This window comes from Columba livia, chromosome 7, assembly GCF_036013475.1.
Source record: "Columba livia isolate bColLiv1 breed racing homer chromosome 7, bColLiv1.pat.W.v2, whole genome shotgun sequence".
NCBI lineage: Eukaryota > Metazoa > Chordata > Aves > Columbiformes > Columbidae > Columba > Columba livia.
Window position 1 is genome coordinate 38,747,756 of NC_088608.1, and position 13,641 is coordinate 38,761,396.

The following is a 13,641-nucleotide window of genomic DNA, read 5'->3' on the forward strand; positions in this document are numbered from 1 at the left end:
TCGTACCCCTTTTTCCCTGAAAATAAGATAGGGTCTTAAACAATTTTTGCTCCAAAATGTGCTTGCTTTTTTACATGTATAGCCGCCTGGACACTATTCGAATTGATTTTTAAAATGAACTGTAACTAGGGCTTATTTTTGGAGTAGGGATTATATTTCGAGCATCCTCAAAGTCATGCTAGGGCTTATTCTTGGGGTAGGGCTTATTTTCGGGGGAGCAGGGTATGAGGAACAAGCCCAATGCTTGCTGTTCTTTATTATTCCTGTGTGGCCGGGGCGGCTCGCAGAAGCCTCCACGGGGTTGTTCCTGCTGCTGTCGTGAACGCAAGTTTCTAAATAAGCGCCAAAAAGTCCCATTTCCCTGAATGTAGTAGAAAAATGCACAGCAGAGACCTCACTTCTCAGAAATCCCGACCTCTGCCACGCCAGACGCTTCTGGGAACAAGGCATTTTATGACTTTTCAACATCACAATCCCCCTTCTCTTATACTATCGAAAAGGCTGGATGCCACTAAACACAGGGAAGAACAAATGCTGCTGAAATTTGGGGGACCAGGAGGCAGCCCATTGTACTTTCAGCTTTTAAAACATGAGCCAGCCATAATAAATAGCATCGCACTTTCAAAACCTGAAATACCATGTCTTCCCACCTCTCTGAATCTTTGCAAGGCTACGGGCCTTCGGTTTAACATTTGTTTCCAGGCGCTTTTTTTTGTTGTTTTCTTTTTTTAATTACTTTAACGTCCTCTAGATGCCTATAAATCTGCCGTCCAACAATTTGCTTTGTATCCTGCACAATGTTGGCATTAAATTGACCAATTCCCTGGCTCCGCACTTCCATCCTTTTACAAAAAGCCGTAAAACTCGCCTGTCTCTAGTCTTATATTTTCCCCATCCTTCACATGCTCAAAAATAATCTGTAGGAAACTTCACGTTGCTATGGCTATTTTAAACTTTAATTCTTCAGCCTTTTCTGACTGCATCCATCATTGGCACACCTTCCACATCACGCAACAGATCTTTATCATTGTCGAAACTCACATCGTTCGTAAAATCACTTCCACTTCGTTTGAAGAGAAAACAAAAATACGGGCTGTTTATAAGGCCAAAAAGAAGGGAGGGAAGTCTCTTTGGAAATGCACAAAATGATGAGCCACAAATGAGGAGAAAATGAATAATAAGCACGGCTCTAAGGAACTGCTGAATCCTTCCTGACAGTCTACAGTGACCGCACATTCGTTGGGCATCAAAAAGCAGGTAAACCGGGTGATTTTAAATGTACAATCCCAGGCTAGAAATCCCTCCTTGACATGAATAAGCCAACAATAAAATTAACCAAGAAAACAGTACCAGTCTGGAGGGAAAATCCTGTGGGACCGAGCCAGGTGTCAGACAAATCAAACATTTCCAGCCCGTAGCACCACAGAGATCCAGACAGGTCTGTGCTGGTGCTTCCTCTGTATGCAGCACAGTTAATTAACTCTGTGCTGATTAATGGTGCCCTCTCACAACAAGAATTTATTGAGTCTGTTATTATATACAAGGTCATAATTGCCAAACGGCCACAGCTAAATACCATTCCTTGCAGTCTACTCTTTAACCATAATAATGTACAATTAATCGGTACTTGTTTGTTAATTAATATGAAATATTTTAAGCCGTGCACCATAAAACTTACCACTGGTATGTTCTTTTCTAAACAGCCGTGAATGAACAGAACTATTTTAATACCTTGGGAAGAACCTCCTCTTTTGAACCGGGGTGGGATGGGGAGAGTCTCTGTTCTTTGTAGTGGGGCTTTTCTGTGCTTGGGCATTCCCCAAAAGAGCTATTCTCAAAATAATTACTCAGCAGTTATTCTACTTCCATGGTGCATTAAGACAGACTAGCAAAAGACATTCTTTAGCAAGAACATAAGCGCCCACACCAGAACATTTCTTCAGAATTATGATTTTGGAGTAGCTGTTTCAGTAAATTTCCAAGCAGGACTGAGCTCAGCTCACAGCGAAGGATCCAACTTCACCTCAGGGCAGCAACAAGGATCAGAAAGACACTTGAACGCCTTCGTCCCTTGTGGGATCTGGAAATCCATGGTTAGCCTGTTTTTGGGGCAGGGGGTGGCAGCGTAACGAAGCAGATCCCCACGGGTCGGATCCCTGATGCCGTGGCTTAAAACTGTTACCGCACCTTTCAAGGTTTAATTAACATATCAGCTGAACGGTCTGTTAAAAACACACCAAAATCTGGGCTGTTTTCTCTCCAAGCCTACTGCTTGAAAGCAACCAAAAGAGAAGCAGTGTCGGGAATGAAACGATCGCTGTCTCAAACGCATTGTTATTCCCGGGACTGCATCCACAGCTATTCACACAGCACGCACTTTTGATACCCCAATATCCCAGCAAGCAGCGGCACGATTCAATCCAGCAGACTCTGAGCGTTTCAATAATGTGACAGGGCCAGATAATACTTTTAATTCTTGTCCTTACAACAGAGGCAACTGAAAAATTCACCAGCCAACTGTCTGAAGGTCTGAGGGTCTTTAAAGACCCCTTTTAAAGTGCTGGAGACCATGTGTCTGCGCAGAGTCATCAATGAGGAGTCGCAGAAGGGTTTTCCGACCGTTGTCTGGAGTTCTCTGTGGTTTCCGACCACTTGTGTCTCCTTTTCTCCGGTGAATCACACACCTGCCTTGCCGGGCAGGAAGCACCCCTAAAAAATACCATTAAGGATATGCAAAAAACTACGCAGGAACGGGAACCAGGAGATCCTAAATGCAGTCCCTGATGGCTGGGAAAGCTGTGTGCACGTTGGCCAGTCTTCATGAAAATGCCTCCAAGAGGAGCATCCTCTTCTGATTAGAAACTAGATTATCTACCTATAAATATTTACATGTAATAAAGCAAAACCTAGAGAGAAGACTGCTCAGCTTCAGCCTGAGATGAAATGGACCTTGTGTGAACACACCATCTGATTCACTGACAGCACGTTTTCATATTTGAGAGGTTATCTCCATTTCTCTGATCCCACCCACCCTTCGTGTGCGTGCTCCGAGGCCAAGAGTCACACAGTTCTGGATTATGAGGACATTTAGTCCAGACAAGCGGCACAGATACACAACAGGCTGATCTCACTCCTACAGTTTGCGCTGCTAAAGCCTGTGCCACAGGATTAGTGACCAAAGACATCAGCCTGAATCAACCTCCATCTACCAGGTGACCTAGAAACCATTTCCTAACACAGCACTTTTCTCTTAAGCAGCACCCATGCCGATTCTACGCTTTATAGAACAAATATCGAAATAAACTGTGGAACTGCGCGCTGCCGTTCATTTCTCATCTTGCAACATCTTCAGATTGGCACCAGCCCACACAGTAAACAGAGTCAGAAACAGGAGGCAGAGCAGAGAAGTAAATCAGGATTTGGCTCTGGCTCTGTCACCCACTCCCTTCTCAGCCTGATCTTTGTCACAGGGCTGCTTTGCAACCCAGTTCTCCCACTGCAAACTGGGCTGACGACCACCTCCGACATGCCTTCTCCTCCTCTGCCTCCTCTTCCTCGCGTCCCCGGCTCCGCAGGGCAGTTCTTCCCATTCCTCCCTCCCTCCCACCTCCAAAGCCACCTCGGCAGCTTCTTAAAACCTCAGCTTTACCTCCAGCCAAGGGGATCTGAGCCACGTGCTCCGTCTGCAGAAAAACCCACCAGAAGCAGGGGTGCATCTCCTAACAGAGACATGGGACTGCACGTATGCCTAAAGCATCAGGGCTTGCTTGCATTAAGAGCAAGGAACTTCTTCATACGGGGCTGGACTGACGCTGAGCGCGATGCAGCAGGACCCCAACGCGCTCCTCAAACAGATCAGGATCCGGCACACGGCTTTTGCTGGGTTGGTAGAGCCCTTTGGAAACGTTCCTGGAGTCAATGACTAAATAAGTCCCTCTCTTGATTTTAAATTGGAGATAAATGCCGCGCGTCGCATTGGCAGGCACATTAAAGCAGCTGGAAGCGCAAAGACAATATGGGGTATTTCAGGCCTTTGTTCTCGCATTTTGTGCCCTTGGCATGTTAAACAACTAAAGACCACACTGAGCAAATCAGTGTTTTACCAGATAATGCCGCAGGCTTTTAGCTTCAAGAATCCCAGGTTCCCTGCTGGCAACAGCCCCAATCTGGTGGCCCACGGAGCCCACGGCACAGCCATGGTTTGTCATGCTGCCCTATCGCACACAAAACTAACAAAACTCACAGGCAAAACCCACCACCTTTATTAAAAAAATATATATAGGAAAGGGAGAATGAAAACACTAATGAAAAGGACACGTTGCCCACCTTTGTCTAGTAAATGCGTGGAAAAAATTAACTTTATACACAGAAACTCAGAAGCGCAGATGCGCGTTACTATACATACAAAGCAGCTTCCCCATATTCCCGCAAGGTCGGTTTAGATTCAGTGCAGCCAAAAGCAAAACTTAGCGCGAGGATGGGATTTCAGAGGCAATCCTTCACCTTGGAAAGGCAAGGAGGCTACTGTGTTAAAGTGATAATATGGGTTATGCTCTCCATCTGGATGGAGCTCCCTGCATTATTAATGACACAACGCATATAAAAGCTTGTAATGTTCACACTAGTTTCCTTTCCCAGAAATTATTTGATCGTATTTAGAATGTGAAGCTTGCGCATCTAACAGCGCAATATATGAACTCTTCAGTTCATATATTGCAGACAGCAATACTGGATTTTTACGTTTGTCCTATTAAATTTCTTCGAGCCACATGCTCTCTGCTGGTGGTAATCCCTCATTTACAAAGACATCAGTTAGAGGTTTACAACTCAGTAGGTACCAAACAACTGTTTTGCTAAAAGCTTTTACATGGACAGACAACATCGGATCAAGCAACAAGTCTATGAAATTAAAAAGGCTGCAAGGTGGGGAAAAAAACAGGTCACATAATGAGACCCAACAACATGCAAGAATAGAAACGGTAACGCTTCGATAGCGAATTATTGATTGAGTATTTGCAGACTTTCTGCATCATTAAGGATACCGACATGTGGCCACTGGAGCAACCCTATACATACATAATTCAACAGAACAATGATTTTTCATAAGATACCAACTCCTTGATGCCAAAACCCCTCAAGCCTTAGCTCAGTGAGTAGGGGCCGTCAGGTACATCTGTTAAGATCGCGGTAAGAAGTCAACCCTTAGGATTTTGCTGACTTCCTCCTAAGGATGCAGCTGCGAGGAGCAAGCGGGGGCTTTGTGAGGACATTCTCCCCAAGTACTCTTGGTAAAACAAGGAAACAAGCCATTACAAATAATTCCAGCACAAAAACGCATGTTTGGGCGTAAAACCAGCTCGTGACGCTGGGTGCAAGCAACAAGCAGACAAGCCTGCGTTAGGCTAGAAGGCTCAGCACTGCATGGCAGGAACGTATTAAACAGCCTTAATTTTCGGCTGTGCATCTGCGGCCAGGAAGGACGTTTTCCTCCCTCAGAAGCAAAACACATGCAAATGTCTGCCACCAAAAAGCACGTACTTTTTCGGAATGTCACAATTACCTCGCCGCAGCTAAATGCTGTAATTTGTTGACCAGCTGCTTGCAAACTCCAAAGATGACCTCAAAGCCTTGGATAAAACTGCCAGATAATTTCCCCCCTTTAAATGTAGTTTTGCAATGCTTTGATTCCCACCCATCACCAGCCGAAGGGCTCCAGCAGCGTGTTGCTACACGTTTCTAGAGGAGCAATTAAAACAAAACTGAAGCCGCAGGCAGCAGCTGTGGGAACTTTCCAGCCCAAGCTTTGCGGCTGACAAAAAAGCGACAAACGTCAGATATGCACTTCTGAAGAAAATAAATACCAATAAAATAAATAAAAGCCTGTTAATTTTCAAATGGAGGCAGCTAAAAAGCAGCAATCAGAGCTCAGCTGATGGGACCACATCCCAGAGTCTCTGCCTCTCTGGCAATGAGCAAACAGCATCAGCTACAGCCAGACCTCTAGAAACAACCCTTCTAAGTTTTCTTAGCTGTTTTTCAGGGATTTGGCCCCAAAAGTGGTGCGTGACCGGCAGCACCGCTCAAAACCGTGCCCGGGAGAACTCGGCTCGCTCCAGCTGGGGAACTTTTATTCCTGGGTCACAGAAATGATCTGCCCACCCTCGAGCAAGGAACCAGATAAAAATACCACCTTGTCACTACACAAGCGCCCAAGCTGGAACATGTATCTCTCTGCTAAACGTAGCCATGACAACCACATCTTCATTTAAGAGATGAGCGGGAAGAGGTCATGAGGCACTTGTCATGCAGGGATAAAATAAAATACCACGCCCCGAGTGGGCACAGGAGGGTCGGCTCTGCCGGATGCCATCAGCAATTCAAGAAAACCAACATCTTAATAACGTGACAGGCACACACCACTCAAAACAGCCCAGGCTTCCAGGTGCAACCACTGCAAAACCCTTCACAGAATCCACTGGGTTGGAAAAGACCTCAGAGATCATCAAGTCCAACCCTTGGTCCAACTCCAGTCCATTGACTAGATCAGGGCACTAAGTGCCATGTCCAGTCTCAGTTTACAAACCCCCAGGGCCGGTGAGTCCAGCACCTCCCTGGGCAGCCATTCCAATGCCTGACCACCCTCTCTGCAAAGAATTGCTTTCTAATCTCCAGCCTAAATTTCCCCTGGCAGAGTTGAAGCCCATGCCTCCTTGTCCTATTGCTCCTCGCAGTATTACCAACCAGCAAACTTTGGGAGGATTTCTCCGCTTAAAGGAAATACCTGTGATAGGTTTGAGCACCACTCCAGAACTACTTCTGATTGAAGTGCTGCTTGTGTACCTTGAAACGAGCTGCAAAAATGATCAGAAAGTGATAATTGTTGCAGAAGCCACGACTGAAAAAAGCAAGCAGCTGCCTTTTTGAGGCTTTATCTTGCTCTCTTTGGCAACTCAGAGCTGTCCCTTCCAAACAGGATCGTTCCTGGAGGCATTTAAAAGCCACATGTGGACGTGGTTTAGAGGTGGACCAGAACAGGGTTAATGGCTGGACTCAATGATCTCAGAGGTCTTTTCTAACCAAAATGATGCTCTTGTGCCAGAGCTCAGGTGCCGTCTATACCAGCCAGCAGCGACCATTGCTCCCGCAGGTCTGAACAGGGGCAGGAACGCTGGTACATCCCAGCTTTTGCATTGATTTTATCTAATTCTGAAATGCACGGAGCAGTATATATGGCATGCCCAGGAACATCACGGCTCTAGAAAGCAAACGGCTGCCACAGTGGAGTTATTTTAGCCCAACCACATTTTCCTTTCACAAAACAGAAACACTACTGTGGGTATATTTTTCCTCCTTTCTTCCCCATAGTTACCTCTGTTTTATGGCTACCTGAGCATCTCGTACTCAAACGGATTATCTCTTCTTTGCTGTGGGCCCTTTCAAAAACAGCCTGCAAATTAATATAATCCTCAGTATTATATAGCAGCAATCTGAGGAGGGGAGAAATCATGGGATCCCACGCCACGCAAAATGAATGTTCAGGCTGGCTGTGGCCACGGGGCACAGGTCATTACTCTTATTTTACACAGCAGATTCAGGGGCATCTTCACAGGTGCTTTTACTTGTCGGAGAAAAAGGATACACAGAAAGACAGCCTTGTCAATCGAATGATTCTGAAATAAGACTTATTTCACATTTGGAAATTTAATCAGCTTTGTCAGGAGATAATTTGTTACTGTTGTATTCATTTTGGTTTTAAGTGTATTCAGACGCCAAGTCCAGTCTTTGCCCAGCCAAGTTTCACGATCTTTGACATTTGTTTAAAATTATTTAAACATCTGTTTAATGCTGCTCCTCTGTGTCCATAATAAAAAGGATCCCGATGGTCAGTGGAGAACTGTCAAATGCAGGAAAACATTTGGGAAAGAGAGGGAGGGAGAGAAATGGTCCTTTCAGTTCTAGTCACACTCTCCGCAATCAAGGACAACAGGTGGGATACCAGCAAACAGGATGAGGTTTTGCAGCTAATAGCAGCCTAAGTGCACACACTAACCATCTATCTGGGCTTCACTACACTCCTGCATGCATATGCATGTTTGTAGGGGCAGCCTAAAAACAATTCTGTTGTTTTGGGCACACACAGGACCTGAAATCACGGTAAATTTTGGCCCCGAGGTGCCCTGGGTCAAGGCTACACGGAGCCTGTGTCTGGAAGCGAGATGGAGACGCTATGGAAACTTAGGTATTCCAAAAGATAACTCACAGAAGTTTACATAGAGAAACGTTTTACCCTCTCAACGGGAGCGTTCTCAACATTCACCGTGGAGATGGTTAAAAAATGGATAAAAGTTTTAAGATTGAGTTTTGCAATATTTGTACACGACAAGTGAAGTATTTAGAACAACAGAATATTTACAACTGCACAGACACACTGCGATAGACCAAGATTACGACCCCAGGCATTTAATTCAAGTTTTATTAATTATCTTAGGTTGTTTTGAGCTTAACGTTTAGTCAGCCGAAGATGGCAAGCGGGGGTTACTGAAGAAAGGAAGGCCTGGAAGAAATTAATGCCGAAACGAACGATGGCAGAACATGCTTCCTGTGGTTAACTGATTGAAGGGCTGCTCAAGGCCCGACTGATGAGCTAGCAATTAGCAGCACTGCAAGCAAATATAAGTAACCTACGCTAATGCTAAACTCTTAAACCAAGCCCTCCTGCCTAAGGAGCGAGTGCAGCCAGAAGTACCGACAACCTCTTTGCAGGATTATGCAGAGCGATACCCTAGAACCTCTCAGCTACTCTGTTTCCTTGAAAATAAGGCAGCATCTTACACAATTTTTGCTCCAAAACAGCCTTACTCTTTTACATGTGTAGCCGCCTGGACACTATTTGAATTGACTTTTAAAATGAACTGCAACTAGGGCTTATTTTTGGAGTAGGGCTTATATTTCGAGCATCCTCAAAAATCCTGAAAACTCATGCTAGGGCTTATTTTCGGGGTAGCTCTTATTTTCGCAGAAAAAGAAGCAACAGCAAAAGTCTGCCTGTCTTCCAAGCCTGTGTGAGAAACAGCGCGATTAGTTTCTCGTGTCCGAATGCTCCGCGTGCTGTTAGATGCAGCCGGTAAGAGAAGGCAAGAACGGAGGTGAGGAAGCAGGTTGCTTAAAGAAACATGTGTTTAAACCCTCAGCGTGGGGGTTCTCTAAGTCTTCTCCATGAAGCTCTCCTTGCTGGTCAAGAAAGACGTGGATCCGGAGGAAAGCACGTGCTACAAAAATCACGGTGAGGTTTCCTGAATCGCTGCAAGTTATCACTGCCACAATTGCCTCGATCCTCAGGAGCGGGAAGAAACCCAAAAGGAGCCTGGTCCTGCAGCCTCAGTGAGTCTGAGCACGGGCAGGAGTTGTCACAGGAATGCAAATCGTCCCGGGTACGTCACTCTTGGTCCCTGCTTCACCGCTATTTTGCCTGGGTCTGTCTATAAACACGTGGGGCTGCTGCTACTGTGTCTCTTTGAGTTAACGGTGGGACAGCCTGGTGACAGCGCTCTTCAAACCTGATGTACGTGAGAAGTACAGCTTGGCCTGATGCACACAGGAAAGGCTCCAAACGTGCAGAAACACGTAAACTTCTGCACCCGGTTTAAGAGGAAGCACCACAGCCAGCTTGGGACATCTCCTCCCCCTCCTCCAGCCTTTCAGAAGTAAAAGAGCTGGTGAAGAAACTGAAGAAAATCAGAAGAGATCCAGTAGGACAAGTACAGGTTGACCAACACATCCCTTTGTAAATGACAGGAGACACATACCCACAAAGAAAAGCCATCAGCCTGTCATATCCTGTCCCAGGCCACAGCCCGACCTGGAACCACCACGAGCACCCCCCAATATTTTGAGCGTCCCCTGATATTTTGAGCACCCCCCAAGCAGATGTGCTTTAGGGGCACAACAGCAGCTCCAAGGAGCCTCGTCCCTCAGCTCTGAGGGTTCTGAGAAGAGAAGGGAGAACACCGAGACAGCAGCCTGTTGTTTTTTTATAGCAATACAGACTTCGTCAAGACACGATCCACTTGGCTTAAACCTGTTTTGACTTCTGCTGCTGCTGAAGCACAATCCTCACTGCAAGATCGCCGCAAAGGTTTTAAAACTCTGAAGGCGGTAAACTCAAGGTCTTCATTAAACGTGACAAGCACTGAAATGGGACAATTGTGGTGTCCTGTAACATACGTAGTTTTAATAAACAGATCCTACCGGAACCTCCTTATTTATGAGACTCGGTCTGTGCACCACAGGGCCGTGAAGCCTCACGGTGTGAAACATTTTCTTCACCAGCCATAAGCACCACATGTAAAGATGAGGCTGTTCGAGGGACATGTCAGGTTACAGCCCACAAATACTGCCTTCTGTCACATCAGAAAACACTTGATGGACCGTGCTGGGTCACACAGTACCACTTTTACTTCAGAAGCAGCTTTATCCTTTTTTCCTTTCAAAACTCTTTCCAATGTGTTATGTGGTAGTTTTGCACATGTGGAAGATTTTCTTAGAAAAGCATAAATAGGCTGCGAGCGAGGCTTGTGAGCTCTAAGTAAGGGGTGTTGGAGGGGCTGGCTGCAGAGCCCTTCTAAACCCAAGGGGAAGGTCTGAGGCTTGCAGGACACCCACGCTGCAGATCACAGGCAGGCCACGTTACATTAAAAATAGCAGATTAAAGCACGCAAAGTGTGTAACAGTTGCTAGAGTATGTGGATAAATCAGGATGTGGGAGCCATAATATCAATTTACTATTATTTTTAAATGCTTCTAACTACCAGAGATAAGAAATAGTTTAATACTGACTACAGCTGTCTGCCCATTGCTAAATTTAACACGATCTAAGGGTTTAACGCTGCGGTTTCTCCTCATAGCCTGCGAACAACAGCGAAACCGAATAGGCACTTCCTAAGTAAAAAGGCGACAGGAAAAACAATTTATCCGTACGGCACGGCAACGAAACGAGGGAGAAACCCCGAGGGCAAGCAGAGGCCTTTCGAAACGGGCCAACATCCCCCTCCATCCCAGCCGGCCGGCGGGAGACGCCGGGGCCTCACCGGAGCCCGCGGGGCGAGCGCGGCGGGGCCGGGCGGGTGCCCGCGGCCCCGGCTGCTGCTGCTGGCGCCCGGCGAGCAGCGCCCAGCCCGGCCCGGCCGCCACACACCATGTCCGCCGGGGGGGACAGGAGCGCGGGGGGCAGCCGGTAGCACAGGGCGCGCCCCCGGGGAAGAGGGGGTCGCGCCTCCGCAGCCGCGGTTCTCCGCCGGGCCTCCCGCAGCGGCGCGGCCGCCCCGCACAGCCGGGCCGGCTGGAGGCGAGGGGAGCCCGCCGCCCCGCTCCCGCCGCCCCGTGCCTACCTGGTCGGCGAGCTTGAGCACCGCCATCCTCCGCCGCTCCTCCCGCGCACATGCAGCTCCTGCCACGGGCGGCGAGCGCGCCCGGCGCTGCTGCGGCGGCGGCAGCGGCTCCGCTCCGCTCCGGCGGGGCGGGGCGGGGGCGCGGAGGCCTCACCCGGCCCGGCCCAGGAAGCAGGGGCGGGGGGGCCGCCTCGCACGGGCCGCGGCCGCCGCCTTTGTTCCCGCCGGAGCGCGGTGCGGGCGCGGAGCCGAGCGCAGGGCCGCCCCGGGGGCTCTCGGCGCCCCCGCCCCGCCGGGCAGCGGTGGCCGCGCTGAGGGGCGGCACCGCCCCGGGACCGCCCTGAGGGGCGGCCCTGAGCGGCGGCCGGGCCCGGGGGGCGCCGGGGGCACCTGCCGCGGAGCGGTGTGCGGAGGCAGCCCGAAACCGAGCGGCCGCGGTTCCCTGAGGGGGAGCCCGTGGTACCTCCGCCCCGCTTCACGGGGCTGCCTGGAGGTTGCCCCTACCCCCATTCGGCTTCACCCCCCCCAGGAGCGGGGGCTCCAGCCCCACTCTGGTTCCCACCGTGCTGAGGGAAAGCGCGGAACGTTCAAGGTGAACATCCCAGGCCAGGCTGGACGGGGCTCTGAGCAACCTGAGCTGGTGAAGATGTCCCTGCTCATGGCAGGGGGGTTGCACTAGATGAGTTTTGAAGGTCCCTTCAACCCACGCTATTCTGTGATTCTACAAACGTGCCATTGCAAACCCATGTAAAGAGAGAAGCTGAGGCCTCTGCCTCTCCCTTTTTCCCATATGCATACACAGAAGCAGAGGAACAAAGTGTTTGTTAAAACGCATCAAACAAGCACAACTCTTAGAGGAAAAGTCAGACCTAACATCACCTTTTGGGGCTTTTTACCTCTTTTTGGATTATAGGGTTTTAACAGCTGCCCTGCAGAATCTGGTAACTCCTGGCAAGTCCAAGTCTTTTCATACTCAATGTATTACTTCACTTTCCAAGGAGTAGCCGTACTTCTTTTTAAAGCAGCAACCAAACACGCCACACAGTCCCTGCCCCGTGTTGCAGAGGAAAATGAGCATCATCCAGTGATCCTGTTCAGCTTCAGTTCCACCCTCACATGTGGCTGTCAGTGGGACTCGAGCACCAGAGCAAGACCGCACAGCCCAGCACACAGCGGGGGGAGGGAAAAATAAAAAATAATTAAAAAAAAAAAGAAGCACAAAGGTGTAAATTCTTTCTTGCCCCTCAGAGCTGACAGGCTGAATCCCTGGAGCACATAATTTGATTAGAATCATTGGCACAACGCAGAGCAACAGGAGTCACAAACACAACGAAGGTAATGAGGGTAATTACACTTTTTCCCAGGACGCGTAACTGAAGAGCAAAGGATTGGAGATTCCTTTTCCCCTCCTCCGTGTTGCACACAGAGACCAGGTATTTCCCCTCGAGTTACACTCTGGAGCAATGAGCTCCCCTGCCCCACAACACATCTGATATAACTGTGATTTATGACTTTTCACCACTTCACTACAGAATGGGACAACTTTAAGTAGTTAAAAAAAAAGGAAGTGTCTTCTACAGAAGAAAACCAATCCAAGAAGGAAACAGATGTTGGTTTCAGGCTTCTGAGGCATCATTATAAATCGAGATTAAAAATAATGTACAAGCTACAACACATTTTGACTGAATCTATTTTAAAGGGGTCTTAACAGAAAAATTGTATTAATCCAAATCATTCTTTTAAAGAGCATTAAAAAAGCAGCAAGAGAGGATCCAGTACCTGTTAGGAATGTATGAACGCGGGTGGTTTTTCTTTTTAGTGTCTTCACCATGCCAGAATCCCTAGAAGCATCCCGCTTGCATCAGCAGGTTTGCTGTGTCGCACCGGGCGCCAAGAAGGGCAGCGGGCAGCTCTGCGCTGCCTTTTCCGTGTCCCGCTGATTCCATCCAGAAGTTCTGCTCTGACAGGAACGCTCCCAGGCTCCGGGGGAAACAGAGATGAGCAGCAGTTAGTTCGCAGCTCAGAGCAAGAAAAAAGGGAAGAGGGAAAACGGAGGGAACTTTCAGCATTCTAAGGTAAGGTCTGCTCTGTGTTTTCCACCCGTTTCCAAGGGCTTAGCGTTCATTTTCCCTTGCAGTTCAACTTGGTAGATACATACGGAAAATGACTTTTCAGGTTTGCTCTGTGCTCCTCTCACTTTCTGATCTAAGAATCTGGTATAAACCCTTGAGCCTTCTTTGGGAGCCCCGACAAC

The 13,641-nt window shown here is 48.3% G+C and overlaps 1 protein-coding gene across 3 annotated transcripts in view; it reads right to left on the bottom strand.

Moving 5' to 3' along the window:
- ANKRD44 (ankyrin repeat domain 44) overlaps positions 1-13,189 on the bottom strand; it is a 95,645-nt gene extending 82,456 nt beyond the window's left edge. For 2 of the 3 annotated variants that reach the window (XM_065069929.1, XM_065069926.1), the window contains exon 1: positions 11,388-11,570. In XM_065069929.1, coding sequence (XP_064926001.1) covers positions 11,388-11,414 — 27 coding nt within the window. In that variant the 5' untranslated portion in view covers positions 11,415-11,570. Of the gene's footprint in view, positions 1-11,387; positions 11,571-13,166 lie in introns of those variants that run through there. The other variant, XM_021289789.2, reaches the window with a different exon arrangement.
- Between the last annotated feature and the right edge of the window lie 452 nt (positions 13,190-13,641).